The sequence below is a fragment of the Zootermopsis nevadensis genome, unplaced genomic scaffold, assembly GCF_977971745.1.
Source record: "Zootermopsis nevadensis isolate Lab colony 2312 unplaced genomic scaffold, Znev_1.0 Znev_ptg000024l, whole genome shotgun sequence".
NCBI classification, from domain to species: domain Eukaryota; kingdom Metazoa; phylum Arthropoda; class Insecta; order Blattodea; family Termopsidae; genus Zootermopsis; species Zootermopsis nevadensis.
The window spans coordinates 265,657-290,551 of record NW_028259156.1 but is presented as its reverse complement, the minus strand read 5'-3'; the positions used below and the strand labels follow the sequence as shown (position 1 = coordinate 290,551).

Below are 24,895 nucleotides of genomic sequence, written 5' to 3'. Positions count from 1 at the left end.
TGCTAACTTTCGCATGATACAGGAAGGAGCAGCTGCGAGACTGGGGTTGGCAGCGCCTAATGTACTACGGAGTTAAAATGGTTAAATTGTGTATGTGTGCGTTGCTTATCTTATGTATATACAGTGGACGCAACAATTTTTGCCGGTGAAATTGTCAAAGCGAAGGCTAGGCAAGTCATTTGTACAAAATTTTGTCGTATGCCTCCAGGAAGTACAGTCCATTCAAAGAACACTGGACCTGATGTATACTTCCGTAGTACGTGGTCCTAAAATTACATGTGATCACAGAGTATCATGGACTGCAATGTTTACCCAAGTTAATTTAATTCCGTTTCTTCATGTAACCTGTGATTTGTATTATGCCCGTTGGTATTTTATTGTGGTAGTATGTATTAATGGGGTGTTGTGTCAAGTGCAGTAACTTTCGAGTTACGTATAAGTGACTGTTACCGTGATTATTGCTTTTTCTTATGTATAATTTAGCAATGCCGGCAGTGTTAGTTTCCATTGAAGTTGAAAACTTCAAATCCTACAAGGGAAATGTAACTATTGGCCCCTTAAAGTCTTTCACTGCAGTAATCGGACCAAATGGCTCTGGTAGGTTGACATGTACTATAACTTCATTTTAAGTGGTTACGATATTATTCCTTAGCTCGGAATATGGTTGAAGGCATTGAAATTCGCAGAAAAATTGCGTTCCAGGTGAGAGGTATCTTGCCAAAGGTACTTAGATTTTGTGTTCCGGGTTGTTGCATCGTGTAGTCGTATGTTTGTAGATCCACTCTTTTAGGGCGACTTCCTCAGGAGCTCAGTATTGATGTCGTTACTTGGGTACTTTTTATTCTTAAATGACATAAGTATTCATTCTGATTTGTCCAATTCATTAGGGTCAGCAGTCAGAAAATCATTTAGCTCTGGGTCAATTTCATTCTCTGTTTTATCTATCTGCAAATCTTTATAAAATTTTAAGCACTCCTCTTCTGATATGTTATTGATGAATGCTGTGTCCCTATCAGATTAATTGAGTTGTTTCATTACCTTATATGCTGTATCTTGTTCACCATGTACATCATATTCGATATTAATTATGTAATGATCCCAGATTCATTGCAGATTGTCAGTCTTAAAATTTATTCCCTTCTCATGTTTGCATTGAAATCTAATAAAATTTTTACGTGATACTTGGGAATTGATGGAATATATGCTCTGAAAACAACAGTGTTCAGTGAAGGAAATATAAGAGGCAAGAAAGGTCGTATGTTTGTATTATGTTCACACTGTTCAACATTTGTGTCAGCATAGTTTTGAATTTTGCTACAGGAAAATCCAATTTTATGGATGCTGTCAGTTTTGTTATGGGCGAGAAAACATCCAGTTTACGAGTGAAGAGACTGAGTGATCTCATTCATGGTGCATCGATTGGTCAGCCTGTATCTCGAACGTAAGTGAGATTGCATTATATCTGTTTTGGCTTCATATTAATCATTGATTATACCAATGTTTTATTGTCCATTGCCTGAAGTTCTTATAGCCTACTTGACATACATTGTGATTTGATAGTGGACATGCAGATTTTAGTGGTGAGTTGTACATCCAAAAACAGTTATATAAATTAATATAAATATGGGTGTGCAAATCCTTAGTTTTTAGGATAGGGTCCTTTTACATGCTGCAATTTGATGGATGAAGTGCCTGATGAGCATAAGTAGTAGCTGTACACACTGCATGGCTTTACATCAAATTGCCTATTATGTCGTCATCGTCATTATCATCATTATTGAACTTCATATGCAAACAGAGTATCACAAATGTTCCAGATGGCACTAGTCACAATCATCATCTGACTGCACTGGCTGCTGTTCACAGTACTGTTTGTACTGCTCTGTCAGTAATTATATTTACCTGCACCAGTCTTCATAGGTGCATAGATAGGAAGATGATTTGTATAACGATGATAAATACCACCCAGCTTACAAGAAATACATATTATTCTGTCATTCTGCTGTGCGTTATTAAATAAACCAAGAAAAATATGGTGAAGCAGTTATCATTCTAGAAAAAGAGTGGGGCTTTAAGACCTATACATCTTTATTTTATGAATATATTCATGAGTGGAATGAATGTTGTTAGAGTAACAAAATTTGTACAACTTTCTGGAAATATTCCCTGTTTCAGTTTCACATAAGTATTAAGTATTGAAAATTAATGACAGCTTCTTGTGTTTTGCAGCGCATCCGTGACGGCAGTATTTGAGCTGGGAGATGGAACATTGAAAAGGTTTACCAGAGTAGTACAGGGATCATCTTCTGAACACCGAATTAATGGAGAGGTAACTAATTTTAATTTAATTTTTTTTGTATCTGTTATGCAGGTGGCCATTTCATCACGCATTATCAGGAATCAAGTGTTTTATGATGTATCATATCGCAGTGTTCTGTATTTGCATAATATATTCTAATACAAGCATGCTTCAGTACTGGAACCATGTAAGCTACACTTCAGGTGATATGTGATGAAGTATGGAAGACATTAACTCCGTATTAAAACTAAAAGTCCTATTTTACTAACAGCATACTCTTTTTGTTGGTTGAAATACTTAGCCCATTCATTTCAGTAAGCCTGTCTGAGACATCAATTCAGCTGCAGCAATATTTGCCCTAAGGCATTCCTCTGGAACAGCAGTTGGACAAATACATAATCACTGCTTAATCTTTAAGGTGCAGAATTTAAATTCCTGGGGTCTATATGGATGTACAGATTTAATTGGTTTTACGTAAACATACTCAGAGTGCTGTATGTTACAAAATATGGTGTATTTATTGCATATTTTTAAGCTAGAAACTCAAAATGAGAACTCTGTTTTTGAGAACAAGCCAATTTATGTGCAAGCCAACTTTTGCAGGAATCAGTCTTTATATACACAATTAGTTTGCTGTTGTTTTCATTATTTGGGAGTCAGGGTGGCTCAGTCAGTATAGTGACTGACTACGGATTGGACGACCAGGGTTCTATCCTCAATGGGAGCAGAGGATTTTTCCTCCAGCCTCTGCATCTCGACCGGCTTTGGAGCCCACCCAGCCTCCTATCCAGTGGGTACTGGGGTCTTTACCTGGGGGTAAAGCGTGTGGCTGGGGCGTGACACTGACCACTCACCCCATCCAGTACCAAGGTTAAGAATGAGTATGAGCTATACTGCTCTCCCCCTCAAGTGCCTGCATGGCGTATAGTGGGACAGCTTTACTTTTGATTTTGTTAACCTGTTTTCATTGTTTAGATTGCTTTCACATGCTTATTCTTTGAATTTAACCCCGTACTGCATTCAAAGTGTCAGAAAGTCTTGGAATCAACTGTACTTAACTTAGACTGCTGTTTGTTTAATTTGTGATCTGAGACCTCACAGGCAAATGAATATAATTTTGTCAGTGTTTTTTGTAATGGTTCTGATTACAAAACATTAATTAATTGTGATTTTCTCATGACGATCTTGCAGGCTGTAACAAGTCAAGTGTATCTTCAGGATCTGGAGAAACTGGGCATTAATGCGAAGGCCAAGAATTTCTTGGTATTTCAAGGAGCAGTGGAGTCAATTGCCATGAAGAATCCTAAAGAAAGAACAGCTCTGTTTGAAGAAATCAGTGGGTATGTTTATAATTAGGTCTCCTCATTTTTTAATATGGTACTGATACCTGGTTTGAATCCAGCTGATCTGACTGCTGAATCATCTGTACTCATCCTGTCAGCCAGATTTTCAATATTTTCTTTGTTGCATCAGATGGGGAAATTTGTGAATGATGTATCTGAAAGGATGTGGAAAGAAGTGGTTGTAGCCTACTTTAAAATGCTATCCAGAAACATAGTTGAAAAACTCAAATGATGAACTTTGTTTGATATGGCTTGAGGTGCACAGTGCGATTCAATGCAGGACTGGAAACAGTGAACTGTGCTATTTTTATCACGCCACTGTTTATTTGTTGCTGCAGTATCATCGTCTGATGTCATCTGCTTTCTCTATACCAGTAGTGGTAATTGTGAGAAAGTTTCACCATTGTGCTAGTAACCAAATTACTGATTTAATTGTTGGGACATTACAATTATTAATGTTTATTAATTTTAATATCTTCTTTTATATCAGTGTGTAATATACACATATCAGGTACATTTCAACCTCAAAATTCTTTCTCTCTTCTACAAATTAAATATGTACTTATGATCAGGTCAGGTGTTCTGAAGGATGAATATGAACGGCTTCGTTCTGAGATGCTGAAAGCGGAGGAGGAGACGCAGTTCACCTATCAGAAGAAGAAAGGCATCGCTGCTGAGCGAAAGGAAGCGAAGCTGGAGAAAGAGGAGGCCGAGAAGTACCAGAGACTGAAGGAGGATTTGGTACGATAATCTAGGTTTAGTCAAGGAATACTCACAGCAGTTTAATTACAGGACCGTAATATAGTGCTTTTGGCTGCCTTATGCCTGCAGAAGTATCGTACATGTATATTTGTTAATGTTTGTATTTTTAATTTTTATGCAATTTAATTATCACAGTCTGAAACCTGCAATATCAAAAGTTTGTAAAGAAAAATGCAGCACAATGTTCCATGTATGAGGGCTAAAATTTGCATATTAAACTGCTGATTATTTAGACTACTGAAGGGGAGAAGATGCACAAATAATTGAAAAAAAACATGAATGATTAATTTGTGCCCACCCAATGAACGTAACATGAGCACACCATGTTAAGGCACCAGACTGGTGCAGGAGTAGACGGAGAACTCTGAGGTGGAAAGTATACCTTTGCCACTAATCACACTTTCAGCAGTTTGATAGATTTATGCATCAATGTGGCTATTTTATGGCAGGACATTGGACCAGAAGATGCATTATTCAGAAATCAAGCTTTGTGATGGCAGCTTCACAGTGAAATGTGGTCCATAATCAGGAGCATCTGCTTGCACCAGCATACTTCTTTATGCTGTCCGTAGAACATTTGACACATATGTAATAAGGTCACAGTATCTTTCAACTTTGGATTTGAGATATGTCACTTCTGCGTTTATCAGGTGCTGATATTGTACTTGCTTTTGTTGTTCTTCTGAGTATACTAATCCCAACCCTGACTTCCCCGTTGAAGCCGACCTTGGTGATGATTTGCAACGTCATTCTCATGTACAGCAGTGATCTTTGCAGTTGTACTCATCACTTTCAATAAAAATTTCTGACGTAATGAATTGTTTTTATTTACCTGAATTCTGTTTGCAGTCAGATAAGCAGGTGGAGCTTCAGTTGTTCAGACTCTATCACAACGAGAAAGATATCGAGCATCACGAGCAGGATCTGGAGAGGAAGCAACACGAACAGAAGAAGGTGGAGAAACGGAAAGAAAAAGCAGAGGAACAGCTGAAAGAGAAGAAGAAAGAATGTGGCAAACTTGGTCGAGAATTAGCCAAAGTGGAGCAAGATATACGGGAATTGGTAAGTTCTTAGGAAAAGTGAAATAGACGTTGTTTATACTGTGTAAATATAGCTCATGTCTCATTAGGAGTCTTGCTTTATTTGTTTGTTTGTGTGTTGAATAGCAACATATACAGGATTTTATGTACAGAGAATTTTAAGATGTGTGTTATGGCCATCTGGCTATTCAGGTGGGAAAAATGAGCTATTTTAGAGAAATTATCTAATAGCATTATAAATAACATTTCAGGCTATACAAACAAACTGTAGGGACTTGTTGAAAGTGTGAAATAAAATTGTATTTCAGAGACAAAAAGGATGGAAGAATGTTTGAATTCCTATATCAGACAGATTCACCACTAGCGACAGACGGCCTGATTTTTAAAGTTTATGGTGCTGCAAATTATGGAAAGACATTATGATTATGAAATGAAGTTTACAGATACCAGTGTCCACTTCCCCATTCTTGCAGTGTCCTCAAAACTGCATACAATGTAACCAGAATAGATGATGTGTCTTATCATTTTTGTGTATTATTTGTGTGATGTGCATGAACACATACAGGGCTGACCGTATCTGTCTTTATATTCGTTTGTCTGTCTGCATGATTTGACATCTGGATGGATTTTGATGAAATTTGGTGTGGACATCATGCCATTGAAGGCTACTTTAAACTCATCCTTCTCAATTCCCTGCAATCATGGGGAATGCACAAACATGTGAGGTGGTAGCAACACTAATGACACTAATTTAAGGTTCTACATTGAAGTATTGTAATAAACGTTAATGCTGTCTTATCATTAGTTAAAAATGGGTGTAGGATTTGTATTTTTGATTGTTGGGAAACGATTCTTTCTGAAACGTGATGGACAGCATGCCACCCTCTCCAGTTACTTACTAATTTGTGGTACTGTCAGATGTTTGGATGCTTATTACCTTGTATTTACGTACTTATAAACAAAAATTCCCTGCTTAAAGGGGATTTTCTGATCTCAGTAAACCATGGATACTGAAAACCTTCCATATCCCTAAGTTTGCTGGGAATTAAAATTGCTTGTTATGTTTATGTTACTGATTTTAAATTTTATTTTTTGGATGATGATGTATTGCTCTTCTCATTTTAAGTTATTATTTTCCTATGAACATAATTTTTCAGGAAGTGGAGATCAATAAAAAGCGTCCAGCATTCATCAAGTCAAAGGAACGTGTTGCACATATCCAGAAGAAATTAGACTCGGCACGAAAGTCTCTAGCACAAGCAAAGAAGGCGGATGCAGCTCATGAGCAGGATATTCGTGAATTGGAGGATGAGCTTGCAGAAGTGGACAAAAAGAGGAAGGAGTATGAAGATATGGTTGCTGGGGAGTCCCAGAGTCAGGGAAAGGACGTGCATCTGGAAGATGCCCAGGTCAGTTTGAATGTGGACTTGTCTTGCCACTGTTTTAAAATCTTTTAGTCTGATGCGACAGGTAAGTTACAAGAAGTATATATATATATATATATATATATATATATATATATACATACATACGAGGCCCAGGAAAATGTACATGCAGGTATAGAATGCTAACCATTCAAAATAGGCTCCTTCAGATTCTTCCACTTCTTTCACCATTCCTGCCTGGATCCTTCCTTGCTTTCCAGTTGCTTTGTTGGATTGTGCTCAGTTGTTTCCACATCAAATGTTTTGCCTTTCAAGGTCTGAGTATTTTGATTTGTCATCAGTTCAGTATCAATTTTACATTTTGACATTCTGATGAAGCAGTTCATGTATAGACACTGAGTTCCACTTGCTACGTGGTGTTTAGGCCACAGAGATGCATATTTTGAGACCAGAATGTGAGTCCTTAAATTCGTTATATACTTATGACTGATTGTTTAGTACTAGTCTCTTATGTTTGTGTTCATTTGTATCCCCAGTTCTAACTGCTGCGTAGTCCTTTTGTCCTGGTAAAACTCCTGTTCTGACAGTGTCATTTCAGTAGAACTTTTAAACAATGTGTGTCAGATTTAAAATGGAATATAATGTGGGTAACACATCGCACAGGTAAATCACTAGAAGATTGCTGAACTTTACTGAAATGCTCAGCGTGCTAGAGGTAACTTGAACGAGTAGTCAGTAATTTGTCATGTAATTATGACGTGAGTGGAAAGACGTGTATTGACACGGCATTCATTAGTTTTTTCTGTATTTCAGTCAGATTTTATCCAACCATCAACTGTCCTGACTGTTTTCTGTAGGTTGCGGAGTACCACCGGCTGAAGGAGGAAGCCGGAAAACAGTCGGCCATGTACTTGCAACAGCTGGACTCAGTGAATCGAGAGCAGAAGTCTGACCAAGACCGTCTGGATAATGAGTTCAGGAAGAAAGCTGAATTGGAGAACCGGCTGCGACAAAAGGGTCATGAGAAAGATGAAGCTATGAAGCGTATTGAGAAACTAGCTGAACACATCAAGTGAGTACTGTTCTTGTGTGTGATTGCAAGTAGTAAAGAAAATTAATTTCCCCATGAATCCAATACATTGCTGCCTTAATATGAGAAGTTATACAGTTAAGCTCTTTACAATATTTTGCTTGAATTTGGTGTATGTAAGAGGCTAGTCATGCTAATTTGAATGTTTTTAAGTAAACAGAAATGCTCTGTTGCCGCTACTTCTCAATTTTGCCTTAGAATATGCCATCAGGAAAGTCCAAGAAAATCAAGGCAGTTTGGAATTGAATGAGACACATCAGCTTTTGGTCTGTGCTGGTATTAATCTGTTGGACGGTAATATAAATACTATACAAGTGAACACAGAAACACTCTTGAGGGCTAATAGGGATGTTGGTCTAGATATAAATGCAGAAAAGACAAAGTACAAGATGCCTTGGCATCAGAATTGAGGACAGAACCAAAGTATAAGGATAGCTAATGAATTGTTTGAAAACATGACATAATTCAAGTAATTGGGGATCACACTAACAAGTCAGAATGGTATTCATGATAAAATCAAGAGCAGATTAGATTCAGGGAATATAAACTATCATTGAGTCCAAAATCTTTTGTCCTCCCATCTCATATCTAAAAAAACTAAGTGTTAAAACATTAAATTAAAAATCCGTGACATAACAGCTCCAGAGAGCCAAAGCCGACTAGCTTGACTGCTGGTCTCACGTTCACATGCCTAAGCAGAGGTGAATGATCATCCAACCAGATATAGAGTGACGTGTGGTCAGCACGACGAACTCCCAGCCATTGCTAGCTTTCCTGACCGGATTACGCTACTCATTGTAGCTCCCCAATTTCCTCACGATGCTGGGTTGGCACCGGTCCCATACACTGGTCGAAAGCTCGTGAGAAAATTTCTTCTCCCCCGAGACTCGAACCAGCGTGCGTTCCGTATCGCCGGTCTGAAGCATGATGCCTCAGACCGCGTGGATACGGCGCTGGACAAATGTTAAAATATACAAAAATGTAATTTTGCCTTGTGCTGTATGGGTGCAAAACTTGATTTCTGACTTTGAGGGAGGAGCATAGATTGAGGGTCTTTGAGAACAGAGTATTGAGGAAGATATTTGAACCTGAAAGGGCGGGAGACATCTTGGAGAGTCTGTGATTTCAATGTTAAAACAATGAGGCTTATGCATAGCCACAATAAATATTCTGGTAACAGTACTGGACTTGCAGATGTAACTTTAAATATATTTCTGATCATATTTGTGAAAGCAACGAGCATTCCACTTCATAACAAAACAAAACAAAAAATATGTCTAATTTCTATTTCTGATGTATATTCTAGCTCCTAGTTCTTGGAAGCAGCTACTAATTTTTTGTAAATTTTTGCTCAAGCATTAATTTTGTGCCTGCTCTACTTTGACCCCTTCAAATGCAAGTCATAGCACTGTTTCTGGTTCAAGATTTCACATCGACTAATGCATTAAACTTTCGTCATCCATTTCAGGAGTAGTGAGACAGCTCTAGAAGAGCAGCGACGTATGCGTGAGGAACTGCAGTCGGATGTTGGAATGTCAAAGGAAAGAGTACAAGAGTTGCAGCGAGAGCTGGAAAGTGTTGTTGAGCAGTTGGGCGATGCCAGAGTTGACAAACACGAGGACTCTCGTCGTAAGAAGAAGCAGGAAATTGTTGAGAACTTCAAACGATTGTATCCTGGTGTGGTATGTTTTCCGTGTATTCTTTCTGGATTTAATAACTATGGGCTTTTGTCAGTATCTGAATTTGTTATTCATAGGATCATTTCTTTTGCAAAAAATATTTATTTCAGCATTATTAGTCTCTGTACCATAAAATATTCTCTATTAGGCAGTGTTGGTTAGTTGAGAAAGATAAAATATATAGTCAGCGGAGTGATACGAATTCCCTAAAGAAGCAGCATTTTCTTACATAAGGTATATTTGTGTTAAGAGACAATTTATACACCACAATGCTCAGTGATGCATCCACTCACTTTTTTCCTTCATATTTTCTCATGTTTGATGCATCCCAGTGAAGAGTTTGTGCACTGAGGTTTGGAGTGCACAATTCAATAGTCACCCCCACCTCTTTTAATATGTGTGGCTTGCATTGGCTCTTGTATGGTTGCAGTGATATTGTTTGTTTAATAATCCAATTAAATTGTATTGAAGATTTCTGTCTTCTGGGTTGTTGCGCTGTGTAGTCTGGTCGATGGTTACCAATGTTTCTGAGGTCATACTGCCTCCGTCATCAGGGCGATGAATATTATATTGAATTGTATTGAATTGCAACCATAAATAATTTTTTAATCTGGGTAAATGACTATTTAATTGATGTATTAGCGAGTGGAGAGAGAGTTCTTATGTCAGTGGTTGTTGTATTGACATATCAACAGCAGTGTAGAGTGTATTTTCTGTTAATAGCGGTAGTCCATACAGGTATTGCAGCGTATGAGTTTTTCTTCTTTAGCGTAATTTTATATTAGGCACCATCGAAATTTGTGTGTTGTAGTTTGACCGTATGATCAACATGTGCCAGCCCATCCACAAGAGGTACAATGTTGCCATCACAAAGGTGCTTGGCAAGTATATGGAAGCGATTGTTGTGGACACTGAGAAGACGGCCCGTCAGTGCATCCAGTATCTCAAGGAACAGATGTTGGAGCCGGAGACCTTCCTTCCTCTTGATTATATTCAGGCCAAGCCACTTAAAGAAAGACTACGGTAAGTAGCAAGACCACGATCATTTTGCGGTGGTCAGCCTGTGGCATAGCATCTTATTAAACCAAAGATTTTCGTTTTTGAGAGCTTTGTTATACGTTTTTCTGAATTTATTGGTTGTGTAGGAGCATCAAAGAGCCTCGTAATGTGAAGCTGCTTTTTGATGTGCTGCACTATGATCCACTGGATATTAAACGAGCCGTTTTGTTTGCCACAAACAATGCCCTTGTTTGTGAAACTCCTGAGGATGCCATGAAAGTTGCATATGAAATGGATAAGAACAGATATGATGTAAGTATTGGTGTGTCGAGTTGACTCGTGATAACTGTGCAGAAGTGCCTTAAGGAGTGACGTACTGCAATAGAAATGAACATGAAGTGGGGCATCAGGATTGAACACTTTAACAATAACTTCATACTGAATATTGCAAGTGAGTGGTTAGTTTACCAACTCCTTGTTTCCGAAGTCCTTGTTTAATTCTCGTGGCATGTCTAATTTCCATGATCAGTAAGGAATGTTAGCAGATCCCACATGCAGTGAATCTAGGAAGTGCAATGTGAAAAATAACATGACTTGAGCTGTATTATTTGGAATGCTTGCCCACCCAAGGATGATTGGAAAGAAAATTAAGCTGTTTAGAACAAGCCCTAACATATTTGGGAACTTAAAACCCTTATTTTTGATTGAACTTTTGCATTACCATTGACTTACCCCACTCTGTTATTGAGAGTGAACACAAATTTAAAACTGTCTTCAGAATGGAGGAGGCCATTTTGCCTGGGATATTTGTTTATGTTAACGGCGTAAGGTCTACTGATTTCTATAATGTTTTAGTAAATTATTTAGTGTTTAGTCACTGAACTAGGCTGCACCCAGTACTGTCTGGCAGTGTTGTCACATTACCGCTGCTGGGATGATAATTACGAGTTCATGCTTACCTAAAACATTCACACATCATATGAAATATGAAGTACTGGTAATTTGAATCACTGTCTGTCTTCACCACTCTTGTCACTGATTTATAAATTGATCGAGAAATGTGTTATTACTTGTAATATTTTTCATATAATTTCTGCTCTTTGCTGTAGAAACCTTTTCAATCTTCAGCATGTCATTGTTCAGACATTTCAAGATGGTTCTTTGAAGTATTTCCAGATATATTTCTTGTCCTGTCAATTTTTTAACTTGGCCAAAGCTAACTCAGTCACATTATGGTCACACGTATGTTGAACCTGCTGTTTTAAAAGAAGACAATTAATGTTTTTATTAATCATCACAGCAGAGTATCCAGTATCTTGTATATGTACATGTGTTCTAGGCAGTGGCTCTTGATGGCACATTTTACCAGAAATCTGGAATTATCTCTGGTGGCAGCTTGGATTTGGCTCGCAAAGCAAAGCGGTGGGATGAGAAGCACATGTCCCAGCTGAAGGCTACTAAGGTATGTGTTAATACCTGTTAAGTGTGTTTGTTTGTATACATTACACCAACTTCTTTTGGCATTTCTATACATGTCCATGGGTTAAACGTGACTATGTGCCTTATGAGTCCGTAAACATACGAGGTCTTGGTGACATTTTGAGAACATAATTTATGATTCTGAAGTATCGTAATTTACAAAACGGTAGTCAGACTTTAGGAGTGTTGTTGAAGTCCCACATTATGAAGTAGATTTAATGTTGTGGAAGTTTAGTAGGAACATCTGAAAAGGCAAGCCTGTAACATGATAATTTTTTCCGGTGTATAAAAAGCATGCTCGAAGAAGAATGTCACAACTTGCAGGCAACATGAAATGCATTAGGAGATTGCCATTGAAGATTTGTGATGAAATGAATTGGAGTATAGCTGTCTCAAACATCTGTCTGTTTGTGGGATTTGTTGATTATGTAGGAAGAGATACCTGCGTGTGATAAGCTGTGCCTGAAGTTCCTCATGTGAATGGTGCCAAGAGCTTTGTTTAAGGTTAGGTTAGGTGATAATCTTGGTCTTTATTTAAGGTACTTTAGGTGGGATTGGTGTAGTCTGAATGGGTTTCGTGTATTTGAATACCTTCCTGCTGATTTTGTAAATATGTAACTTTTTGAGGGTTTTCATATGCTGGCCGTTAGTCATGAGATGCAGAATTTTCATTGTGTGTTCCATAATTAACAGTAATTTTTCAGATCATTGGTTGTAGTATAATTAAATTGCATTTAAGGTCTTGGATTATATTGGTCACCTTTGAGGGCAAGAATTTTCAGATGTAAAATACACCAATCTTATTCATGTCTGAATGGCATGTGACAGGTAGGCTTCATAGATTTCTACAGTTTCTCATTTTCATTGTTGTGGTGTTATGCTTTACTTAATTTGTGCATTTACCCTTATCATTATCATCATCTATTCACATTATTGTTAGGGTGGGTTATCTCACACTCCAGTTTTTGAATATATGTCTATCTTTCCCTGCTCTGTTTTGCATAGTCTCAGTGGTCACAGGTACCACATTGTACTATTATTTGTTTTGGTTATGTTCATAGTAGAGAGTATAAATTTTTATGGTTTGAAGGAAAAACTGACAGAGGAACTCAGGGATTCCATGAAGAGGTCACGCAAGGAATCAGAACTGAATACAGTGGACTCTCAGATTCGAGGTCTTGAAACCCGCCTTAAGTACTCCAAGACTGACAAAGAGAAAACTGTAAGTATTGCTAATATAAATGCAGTTTGAAGCATATTTCTAGATTTCTGGTTTTAGATTTTTCATTACCTCAGCCAAAACACTTGATGGTGACAGTATGTAGTATTCAGGATCCTGTAATTTCACACACACACACACAAAATCCCTTATAAAGATGCATACACACATTCAGTGAATGAAATAAAGAGTGTAAGGAACACCAAAAAATTGCGCACATCCAGATTTGGTGAGTATAGTAGCCATAGTCCTCTGCTGGTTTATTCATTGAAAACAGTGAGTAAAGTCATCACTGAATCTTTATAGATCAAAATTTAGAATGTTATTCTAGAAATCATGGTACATGAATCGAAGTGCATCAGTTGTCAAATATAGTCAGATATTAGAGGGCATCATTTTGTAATATTATATAATTAGTGTAGCTGTAGAGAAAAAATATTTTTTGAGCATATATGTCATTACATTGTCAAAGAGAGTCAGCAGTAAGACCATAAATGAAGGACTTCCTTCACTGTGCTGTCTCCAATTTTAAGTTTTCTTTGGATTTTGACCTGAAGCATATGATGCATCAACATTCGAACAGCAAGTTTTTGTTTGTTAGTTTGGTAGTTATTCACTCCAAGCTTGGAAATTGACATGTGGAATCTTTTAACACTCTCATTATTTATAAACCGTCTTTCAGTTGAAATTTAGGTACCTTGTAATTTTTGAGTAAGAAACTGGATTTTGTGTATAGGCAGATTTTTTTACGTGCCTTACCATTCACTTCTGACAAAAGTAATCTGTTAGAGTGAGGAATACTAGGCTTCACATCAAGATTTGGAGACTGTGTTAAGCTGATTGTCATTCTACCATTGATAGTAATGAGGAGTTTCATCAATCACCATTTCCAAGGCATTAGGGAAGACATTTGCAATCAGTTTGGCTCTCATTTGTAATGAAAACAGGCAGTGGAGTTTGAGGTAGGGTCTGTTATTATCAAACAAACAAACACGTAATTACTGTGCGTGCTCTTGGAACACAGAATCTCAAAGGTGCTTGCTTACTCAGACTTTTTTCTTGATTCTAGCTCCAACAAATCCAGCAGCTGGAATTAGAGCTGGATGCACTGAAGAACAAATCTGAAAATTTTGGGGTAAGTGTTAGATTTACAGGTACACATGTAGTTTAAAAATTTTACGTGTGCTTGAAATTTTGCGTGGCACAATATAAGGAATTACGCCAGAATTTCCTTTGAGGGACTGAGGAAAATCTCAGAAAACCTTGATCGGAATGGCTGGTGTATGCAATGGCGTGTTTCTCGCTTAATGATGTATAGTATATTACAAATTGTTCATTAATACCGTACAGTTTGCAGTGGCAGTGAAGTAGTTATAAAGAAGGTGCAGTTATTCATTAAATGTACATGCGTGTCTGTGTTGTATTCTACTGTTCTGAGGACTGGTTCCTGAATTAACACTCCTTGGTCTGTGTTCCACTTGTTTATTATTTCAGCACTAGATTCGCTGTTTGCCTGAACTTATATTTATAATACTTGTAACTTCACCAGAGGGAGCAGGAAGATATGTAGCATTGAAATTACCGTATGTGCACCTCAGCCGTCTTCACATGTTCGACTGTACCCTTGTACTTGTGCAAGAAGGGTGTGGTTCATTTTGTCCTTATCCCCAGGCTCTGCAATATCTGTCACATGAACTGTCACGAGTATTAGCCTTCAGCGAGCAGTTAACCCTGAATGGTGTCATACACTGTCTATAGCACCTCATATGATGTTTGAGCAATTTTGGCCAGTGTTCCAAGTGTAACTAAATATTCTAGAGGCTGGTGGTACAGTACAAACTGGGGAATATTGCCATGTCGACAAACACTACTGCGCCCACCGGAACTCCTCAGTAGTGCTAGACAGCATGCTGGAGCACCGACGCTAGTTTGTGTACACACAGACACACGCATGCACGTGCACATACATGGACATTTGAACTGTATATAATATGTAAATGTATATTATAATATCTAAGATGTGCGTTAGTGACGTAGACATACTACCTATGCGGGACAGTACTCAGTGCATGAATGCTTTACAAAATTTCACTGTTCGTGGAGTCTGATAAAATTCTGTAATTAAGTAGAAGTAGTGTCTGACTACTGACTTAAACCTGATATTATCTGACATTATTGCAGCCTACCATTGCAGAAATTGAGAAGACCATGTTTGACCGAGGCAATGAGATTCAGCGAATCAAGGAGAGCATGAACAATGTTGAAGACAAAGTGTTTACTAGCTTTTGTGAACAAATTGGTGTAGCCAACATTCGTCAATATGAAGAGAGAGAACTCAGGTACAGTATCTCATGACCGCTGTGTATACGATCAGGTCGACGGTCACCCTGATGATGGAGGCAGCATAGACCTGTGAAATGTAGGTAAACTTCTACCAGACTACACAGCACAACAACACAGGAGAAAGCCATCTTTGGACTCACTGCCATGGAAACCTCAAATCCTGTTTATTCATTCTTCTTTACCGTCTTTGAACCCCAAACCGTTCAGAAACTTGTGTTTTTGACACAATTTAGCACAATAGGCTACTTAAAAATTTTGTACTTTATACAAGTGCTTTTGTATTTCATACTAAGTTTCAGATTAGTCCTTTATTCTGGTAACTTGTCCCCATATTTACACTAATTGATCAAAAAGGATTTAACAGAAGTTGCCACTGAGTAAAGGAGATTCAGCCTTTATGATGACCTCTTATAGTGTGCCACATTTCTGTCAGTACATCAGAGTTATAAAAAGAAATTGGTGCACACACTTTACAGTCACCTTGTATGTACAACTCTGCTTTGTATTTCTCACCCACTCTCAAATTTACAGCATTACAACAGAAGAGTGTGGCATTATAGTAAAGGAATACAGAAGTAATTTGATTTTTTTTTTCAGTATGAAACATTTGTTATTACAAAGTACATGTTACTGTAATGTGTGTAAGACTCATTCTATCAGCTAGAGTCCTATAAAATATTTTTTTTGTGTTTGGTTATTCTTTTGTTTGTAAATAGAAACATCTAACCTTTTCTTAGAACTCAGCAAGAACGCATGAAGAAAAGGATGGAGTTTGAAAATCAAAGAAATCGCATATTGAATCAGCTGGAATTTGAGAAGACCCGAGATACTTCAAGTAAGTTAAGATTTATGAAATGTGTCATCACTCTAAGTAGCTCTTGAAAATGTCACATCACATTTGCAGGTATTAAATTCTTTTGTATTCAGTACTTACATAACTGTGGCCCTGAGTCTCTATCACAATGTTGTGCTATAAGGGAAGCTGTGTAAGAATGACGCCCTTTCAAAGCACCGAGTCAGTAATAAAATTTTAGTTCCAGTATAGATTAATTATACCACCAAATTAGAAGCAGTGGCATGTTCCATTGTAACAGTTAAAGTAGGTTTTATCACTTCCTCATTTGGGGTGGGGCTGGACAATATGGATCCACTGTGCCTTTTACCTTTTCGACTTGTACAGGCATACTTCGTTTTATTGTGCTTCACAGATCGCTTTTTTACAAATTGAGGGTTTGTGGCAACCCTGCATCGAGCTAGTCTATTGGCGCCATTTTTCCGACAGCATGTGCTCACTATCTCCGTGTCACATTTTTTAGCAATAAAGTATTTTTTAATTAAGGTATGTACATTGTTTTTAGACATAATGCTATTGCACACTTAATAGACTACAGTATAGTGTAAACATAACTTTTATATGCACTGGGAAACAAAAAAAAAATTGTGACTCGCTTTATTGCGGTGGTCTGGAACGGAACCCACAATATCTCTGAGGTATGCCTGCATTCACGTTCTTTCATGTCACAAATTTGTATAAAATTCTCTTCATATGCAAACACTTCCATCTCGATGCATGCCTCTCTCTACCCTGAGTTGGGAAGCTAGGAGTTTCCTTTTGAATACTCGCTTACTCACCATTTGTTGTCTTCACTTTTCATTGTGTACTGTATAACCTCTGCAGTTTAAAGTTTTGTCATTGACAAATTCAGGAACAAGTTTGCAATTTCTTTGTGATCGTTAGGAACAAAGGCAGTAGTATGAGAAATTAAATTTGAAAGGTTTTAATATGTATGAAGAACATTTTCAAGCATCTCCTTTATTGCTGCTCTTAGAAGCAAAAGAATTTTAGTTGTGTTGATATTAGAATTGAAATTGTAAAAGTGGTGTTGAAGGTGGTCACTTGTGTTCCTTTACACTGTGCTCTAATGATTGAAATTTCTGAGAAATATTACTGAGCTCTGCTCTCATGCACTTAGACAATGTTTTGCGCTGGGAGCGGGCAGTGCAAGATGACGAGGATGAACTTGAGACGGCCAAACAGTCAGAACAAAAACAGATGGCAGATATTGAACGGGACATGCGCCGACTAGACGTTCTCAAATCAGAACGTCTGGCTAAAAAATCAGAAGTTGACAACATGGAAGATCTGATAGGCAAGGTTTGTAACTGGTTCTTATTCAAATTTCTTCCTTTTGTGTTCTGGTATAAATGATTGGGAGTGTTTGACATTTCATAACAGTTGATTTTATTTTTCGTATGATGTGTTCAAAAATTGATCGCTCAGTTCTTAATTTATGTATACTCACTGCATACAATTTTCTATAATTTTAAAGCAGTAGAAATGAAAAAAGTCATTTGATAAAAAATCAAGTCGGAACATAAAGTGAACAAGCAGATGCTGAAGATGGGATTCCAGTAAATTATGTACTTGTTACTGCGTAGGTCAAAGCCGTGACAGAATATAATGCACTAGAACTCTCTGAAAAAAACCATTTCATTGCTGTACTTTTATGAGGATTTTGTCTTGAAGATGGCTGTCTTCTGGGTTGTTGCACTGTGTTGACTGCTAGAAGTTCTTTCATGTTGTTGATAAGGTGCACAGGAAAACTCTTTGCGTCTTGAAGATGCCTACAATTTCATGTCCAGATATGCATATGAATATCAAGCTTTGTGGTGTTTTGAACGTATTCATTTCAAATCATTCATCTTGCAGAGTGATGATATGAATGTCAGTTTCTTCAATGAACGGACCACATGAACATATTGTTATATTAGGGATCATTAACCTTTTTGATAGTACCATAATATTGTTAATAATGCTATTAAGGTTAATATTGTAACGTATGACAGTGACGTGACTGGGTTTGTATTGAACAGGCACGACGTGAAGTTGGTGCAATAGCCAAAGATATTCAAGCTGCACAAAAGCAGGTGGCAGCACTGGAGGCAAAAATTGAACAGAAGCGAGGAGAACGTCATGCCATCCTCAAACAGTGCAAAGTGAGTGAAATATGTGTACATTTAAAAGAGCTGATTTGTTGTTTGTGTAAGGTGTGTACACCTTTAATTATTGTAACAATTTCACTGATTTTATGTGAATTTGCTGCAAGCTGGATTCTGTGCTATTTACAGTTTATTATTCTTGGTTTCTGTTGTTGAAAACTGAAAGAATAATTATACTCTGTTGACTGTCCCTTCCAACTTTTCTGTTCTATTTTTAATTCAAGCCACTGCAGTTCACAGTATAAAAATACAATACTGTTTCTTAAAATTTCTCCATGGAGCTAGCATACCCCAGTAGTTAATGCATTGTCCCCAGAGAAGTTCACAAGTGGGGCAGCACTGGAGCCTGCTATGAGAGACAGCTGGGGAGGGGGTGCGCTTGCATCTGTTGCCTTGTGGCAGCTGCTCGGGCCCTTCATGATATTAGGATGAAGTCAGACTCTCAGTTTCCTGTATGTTGTAGGGGTGAAGCCCAGTCTCAGTTGCTTCCCTGCTTTTAAGATCTGCGTGTTCCAGTATTTTTGCCAAGATCTTGGTTCTTGTAAAAGTATACAGTGGCTCATGTGGATCAAGGTGTTCATATCAGCTGTCAGTAGTGTTAAGAAATTTAGAATCTATGCTGTAGGTCTTCTGCCCAAAGAAATCTGGAGCTTCCTTCAGCCCACCAAAGATGACCACCTTTAAGAACACCAGGTGTTTACAGCACCTCTGTCAGTGTGGAGCAGTCATTACACACTGGAGAAGCAAGCCACTCCATTAAGACGTGCATGCATCAGAGAAGATTCAACCCATATCTGTCCCTGCTATCCAGTTTCACAACAGGGTACAACCTTGAAGATGGGGACAAGTTTTTCCTGTAGAAAAGTATTACACAGCATCTGAATCCTGAAGACTAGACCCAAAAATTGATGTAGTCTGAATCTGTTATTAAGCAGGAAGTTCTTTGTACAAACAGAATAATGATGATAATAACTCTTTACAGTTGTAAGCAATAGATGAAATTTATTAGAGAAATGAATGCACAAGGATGAAGTAACTATTTCAGTTTAATGCTGTTATTTGATTGATTGTAGATGGAGGATATTGCCATCCCCATGCAACGTGGTAATATGGAAGACATTGCGCAAGAGACGTCAGCAATGGAAACATCAGAAACATCTTCTATGGAGACAAGTTCGACCAGCACTCAACAAATATATGATCGTGAGAGCAGGTTTGTTACAGTGAATTATTGCTACTGCCGTTTCCAACAAGCTCTGAGAATAGGTACTTACTTTCTTTAAATCTTTCAATTAATATAATAGGCTAGTTGAAGTCATGTTGGTTATTACATCATTTATTGACCCATTTATTTACATTAAAATTATCAGATACAACCCTGAAGTTTCATTCCGTCTCCACGTTTGCAGTTTTAACAGAGACATTGCTGATTCAAATGTTGTCGGTTGGATTGTGATATATCACCATAGCAAACTTCACCTGCCTGATCATGGTGATACAGTATTTAGCATTATTATAGAAAGAATTATATTATTGTTACTGTAGAAAGCATAGAAAGCTTAGATTTTATTACGTGTTACTTAAGTAACACATAATTTTATGTGAAATTATGTTACTTTTGAGTAACAATTACGCACATATGAGCTATGAAAATTGTAAATTTATCATTATTCTTGGTTATCAGTCTCAAACAGCTTATCCAATATGTATGGACCATGCTAAGTGACCAACTAATTATTACCTTGAATGATTCAGCCGTAACTAGGTGAACATACATATTTATATTTGTATGTGTGCTACTCCATTGCCATTCCCTTGGCCTTGGTTGTAAGATAACACAGTGAAGACGTATGATCTGTATGAGAATAATTGTGTCTGTTTGAGGTGTCATAACCTCACAGTAGTATAAGTAAGATAAGTCTAACGATGGTTAACTAATAGTAGAAGTGTTGAGCACTAAAATAGTGAAAATTGTATTAGTATTGCCATTTGATTTTAACTAAACTGTGGTACATAATGGCAGAGCAGTAAGTGAGGTTGGCAGTGTGGAAACCCTGCCAAGGCAGTCCGTAATGTATTACCTTAAACTTGCTTATCCTAAAGTACTTTACTGTCGTTTAGTCGCTGGCTGCTGTTTTCTGGTTGAGTTCAGTGTGCGGCGAGCATCAGTGTCATGATATAATCTCTAGCATCCTGGCTGAGTGAAAAATTCTTGTACAAAGTGTTCATGATGTTTCTTCCTCAATCAGCTCATTTTAAGAAGTTGCAAGATAGTTTGTATTCTTTAAGTACTAAAAGTTCATAGTAACAGAAACATTTTGGTGTAGAAGAAGCATGTTTCCTGCCCAGATGTTTGCAGATTGCATGAGCAAGTTTTTCTGCTAGTTAATCATACAGATTAAGGTCTCATTTTAGTATTTCCCAGAAAGCAGATGAATTTTAATACCAATTTGGAACAACTTGCATGAAGTTCATCACTAAGGCCTGAAAGATCCAGCAAAATTAATTTGTCTTAAATTGAGAAACAATTGGGTTTCACTGTGGCTGGACCCTGAACAGGTGATAACATTTTGTACTCATTGATAATCAGTTTATTTTTCAGGAAACATTTTATAAGATGGTTATTGTGTGTGCAGGATTGTGATTGATTACACGCAGTTACCTGATAATTTGAAAGAACTGGATGAACCTGAGGACGTGAAGAAGATGGGAGATCGTTTGAACCGTGCAATTGCAGAATTGCAAAACACGATTCAACGTATTCAGGCTCCCAACATGAGAGTGAGTGTATTAATTTTTTATCTGAGAATGCACAATATGAGGTATTTCATTATTCATACAAAATGTGTAACTCTTAAACTTCTCTCAGGGTTCTCTTGGAAACACATTATTTTAGCCTGCACAAAACCTTTTATTTTTCTAAAGAAGTAAGAAATTGAGTTGCTATATAATATTACCCTTGGGGGGGGAGTTGTGAAATGATTCTGATGGAAAGGTAGATATTGAATGATGATGAACAGGTTCAGGGTGATGTTGCAAAGTATAAAAGGGAAGACATGTCATATCAAATATTATGAGTAAATTTTCATTGGACATTGAATGGATATATCTGACCTTCTGTGAATCTCATTATATATTTTTAATTACAATATGTAAGTATTTTAATGAATTGTCATTTTCATTTCTAGTTTCTCCCAGGCACAGAAAAAACTCTGGTGATGTCCAGATTAGGAATATGTTACACATGTGCGCTTGAGGAACAGAAGAATTTTTTTACGTTAACACCCAATTCTTTCTCACACATTTCAATTGCATGATTCTTTTGTAGGCAATGCAGAAACTGGATATGGCAAGAGAGAAACTGCAAGAAACCAATGAGGAATTTGAAACTGCACGTCGCCATGCCCGCAAAGCGAAACAGAATTTTGAACGGGTTAAGAAAGAAAGACATGATCGTTTCATGAATTGCTTTGAACATGTTGCCAATGAGATTGACAACATTTACAAGGTAATTGTGTGGAGTAAGTGGTGTCTCATTTTCAAATAATTAAATACCTGTCATTTGTGATTCAAAGTGGATTGTGTATATTTGCAATGGTAAGATATTTTTAGAACAACATGCAGAAACAGTAGAAACTGTTTTCAATTTTAGTTTCCATCTCATTCGCAGATTTCTTGCTTAACACGCAAATGTGATCTCCTTTTGGCATCTGTCAGCAAGGTCCTCTTTATTGTGTGTTAATAATGAGGACCGAGTTCTGTTATAAAATTGATTACTATTTGTCTTTAGTTCTGTTTCTCATACACTTCAGTGATATATCTTAGTTGCTACGCTCTTTCCATGCGCTTGCTGTAATCATTGATCTGTTCATAATTACTGTACCAGTAATGCCATTTTCTGTCAGTCAGTCCTGAAGTTAGGTGGTGATTGTTTTATTCTGTGTGTTTTTCAATTCAATATTCACTAATTTTTCTACCATTTTACACTGCATAATTCAAGCTATTAAAAGCATAATGGAATGAACTGGGAAGGAATAAAAAATAAACTAATAGAACATTAGCATGCAATAATATTTATGCCTTCAGGTACAAACCTTCTGTTTCGCTCAATAAAATCTTCTCGGGCACTCGGCCACGTCAGTTGGTTACGCAAAACAACCAACGTTTCAGGAACCAACTCCATCCCCATCATCAAGGTTCTGATGTTAGACATCAGAACCCTGGTGATGGAGACGGGAATGGTTCTCGAAACGCTGGTCTCTTTGCGTAAGATTTTATTGAGTTTATTTGCTGCGAAAGCTTAGAATCATGTATCTGTTTCAGAGTCTTGCCAAGAATCAGTCTGCACAAGCATTTTTGGGTCCAGAGAACCCTGAGGAGCCATATCTGGATGGAATCAATTACAACTGCGTTGCACCAGGCAAGAGGTTCCAGCCAATGTCTAACTTGTCAGGAGGAGAGAAGACCGTCGCAGCACTCGCTCTTCTGTTTGCAATCCACAGGTAAGAAAGAATTGCTCGCAACACAAGGTTTTGAATAGATACAAAATTATATGCCAGAGTCTTTCAGGTGTCCTGTATGCTTTATTAAATTACAGCCTGTAAATATAATTCACACGTCAAGGTATTTTAACCAGGACTAATAAAGGAAAGAGTTGTAACAAGATACTTATAAACCTTAAAAGAGTTTACATCTGTATGATGGTTCAGACAACTCAGAATTTTACCTGGAAACAATTACATACAAACACTTTTTATGCATTTTCACTTTATTTGTGTTTCAGTTTTAACTTGGAAATAAATTTATTGAGTTACAGCAGTTTTGCTGTCAGCAGTACTGCTCTTACATCGTCTCCGTCATTGCACTGCCTGCATGATGAGGTTGTGGAGGAGAAGGCCTCCAGATGTGGAGAGTATTTAATAAGCATTCACAAATAGGCAACACGGGGTTTCCCTCCAGATTCTTCATAAAGTTACTGCTCAGCAGCCGATGAACACTTTAAGGACTGTGTTTGAGCATTGAATAGTTTCCCGCTATAGTGTCATTTCTTGGCCATTTTGTTTACCCATTCTGTCAGTTTGTGATTTCTTTTATGGGGCTATTAAGAAGCAAAGTGTTTCAATCATTTGGCAGAATTTTTAAAAAAATGTACCACCAGACCCATAACAATGTGAACTCGACATTCTTTGCTCCTTTTCCTCGCCACTGTGATGACAGACGTCAAATGTAGCTTGAAAGATGATCCATTTACTTATTTAGCTACCAGCCATCTCCATTCTTTGTGCTGGATGAAATTGATGCAGCATTGGACAACACCAACATCGGTAAAGTGGCGAGCTACATCCGTGACAAAACAGCATCACTGCAGACCATAGTGATATCATTGAAAGAAGAGTTCTACAGCCATGCTGATGCCCTTATAGGCATTTGCCCTGATGTAAGTATAATACATGTGAAGTTCTGCAACATGATGTTTTGAATCCTTGTGCTTTCAGGATGCAGGCATGTCCTGGTCCGTTTACGTTACAAAATACAGTGAATTTATTGCGTATTTTAATCTTCAAACTTGAAATGAAAACTCTTATTGTTGAAAATGAACCCATTTACCTGCACATAAAGTTTCATAATAATGTCTTTATATACATACTTTACATTTATTTTCAGTTATTCTGATTTTTTCATATTATAATCGAATTTGACCTCACACTACATATTTACGGTGGTAGAAAATCTGAACTGCACTTGTATTAGAACTGCTGCAAGTATTTTTGTTCGGCCAAGCCTCGTACTGAAATGAATACGATCTTTCCCAGAGTCATTTTGTCCAGTGGTCTGATTACAGAACAGTTTATCAACACTGAGTAGTTTCAAATATGATAAGTAAAAGTGGCCTACGGCATACAGATCCATATTTGGAATAAACCTTTAGCAGACACACATCACATGAATGAGTATTTTAGTGGGAAAACCTGTTGGAGATTGGAAGATGGAATACTACGGAGGAAAGGGAAAGATAAGATTGGGGAAACGGCTTGTGAGGTCTGGGAACAGCTCAGGATCGTGTGAGGTGGCTTTGGTTTCTGCTGTCAGTAATGGCTTGTTTCTTTGTTCCAGGTTGGAGAGTGTTTAATCAGTAAGGTCCTGACCCTTGATCTTACCCAGTTCCAGTCACATATGGAAGCTGCTAAGTAACAATGTTGTTTATGTGCATACATGTAGAACTTGTACTTGATAAAAGTGGAGAACAGTCTTTGAAA

The 24,895-nt window shown here is 37.5% G+C and overlaps 1 protein-coding gene across 3 annotated transcripts; it reads left to right on the top strand.

Moving 5' to 3' along the window:
* Positions 1 to 4: 4 nt before the first annotated feature.
* Positions 5 to 24,888, top strand: SMC1 (structural maintenance of chromosomes 1). Of its 3 annotated transcripts, none has more exons than XM_022065743.2 (24): positions 5 to 90; positions 1,321 to 1,441; positions 2,230 to 2,329; positions 3,491 to 3,639; positions 4,215 to 4,383; positions 5,254 to 5,466; positions 6,602 to 6,853; positions 7,687 to 7,901; positions 9,388 to 9,601; positions 10,410 to 10,621; positions 10,744 to 10,909; positions 11,937 to 12,059; positions 13,167 to 13,298; positions 14,365 to 14,430; positions 15,477 to 15,634; positions 16,376 to 16,473; positions 17,612 to 17,793; positions 18,513 to 18,635; positions 19,712 to 19,851; positions 21,275 to 21,419; positions 21,967 to 22,146; positions 22,962 to 23,140; positions 23,898 to 24,075; positions 24,753 to 24,888. In XM_022065743.2, the coding sequence occupies exons 2-24, from the start codon at positions 1,335 to 1,337 to the stop codon at positions 24,828 to 24,830; spliced, it is 3,579 nt and encodes a 1,192-aa protein (XP_021921435.1). In that variant the 5' UTR covers positions 5 to 90; positions 1,321 to 1,334; the 3' UTR covers positions 24,831 to 24,888. The 3 variants fall into 3 exon arrangements, with proteins under 3 accessions (XP_021921435.1, XP_021921434.1, XP_021921433.1); XM_022065742.2 differs by having other exon boundaries at positions 52 to 170; XM_022065741.2 differs by lacking the exon at positions 5 to 90 and adding an exon at positions 295 to 597.
* The last annotated feature ends 7 nt before the right edge of the window (positions 24,889 to 24,895 follow it).

Excerpts from the sequence above, each read along its gene's own strand:
- SMC1 (XM_022065741.2), top strand. The coding sequence starts at position 471 with ATGTATAATTTAGCAATGCCGGCAGTGTTAGTTTCCATTGAAGTTGAA. Across the intron at positions 598-1,320 it reads AATCGGACCAAATGGCTCTG|GAAAATCCAATTTTATGGAT; the intron begins GTAGGTTGACAT and ends ATTTTGCTACAG. Across the intron at positions 14,431-15,476 it reads ACAAATCTGAAAATTTTGGG|CCTACCATTGCAGAAATTGA; the intron begins GTAAGTGTTAGA and ends ACATTATTGCAG.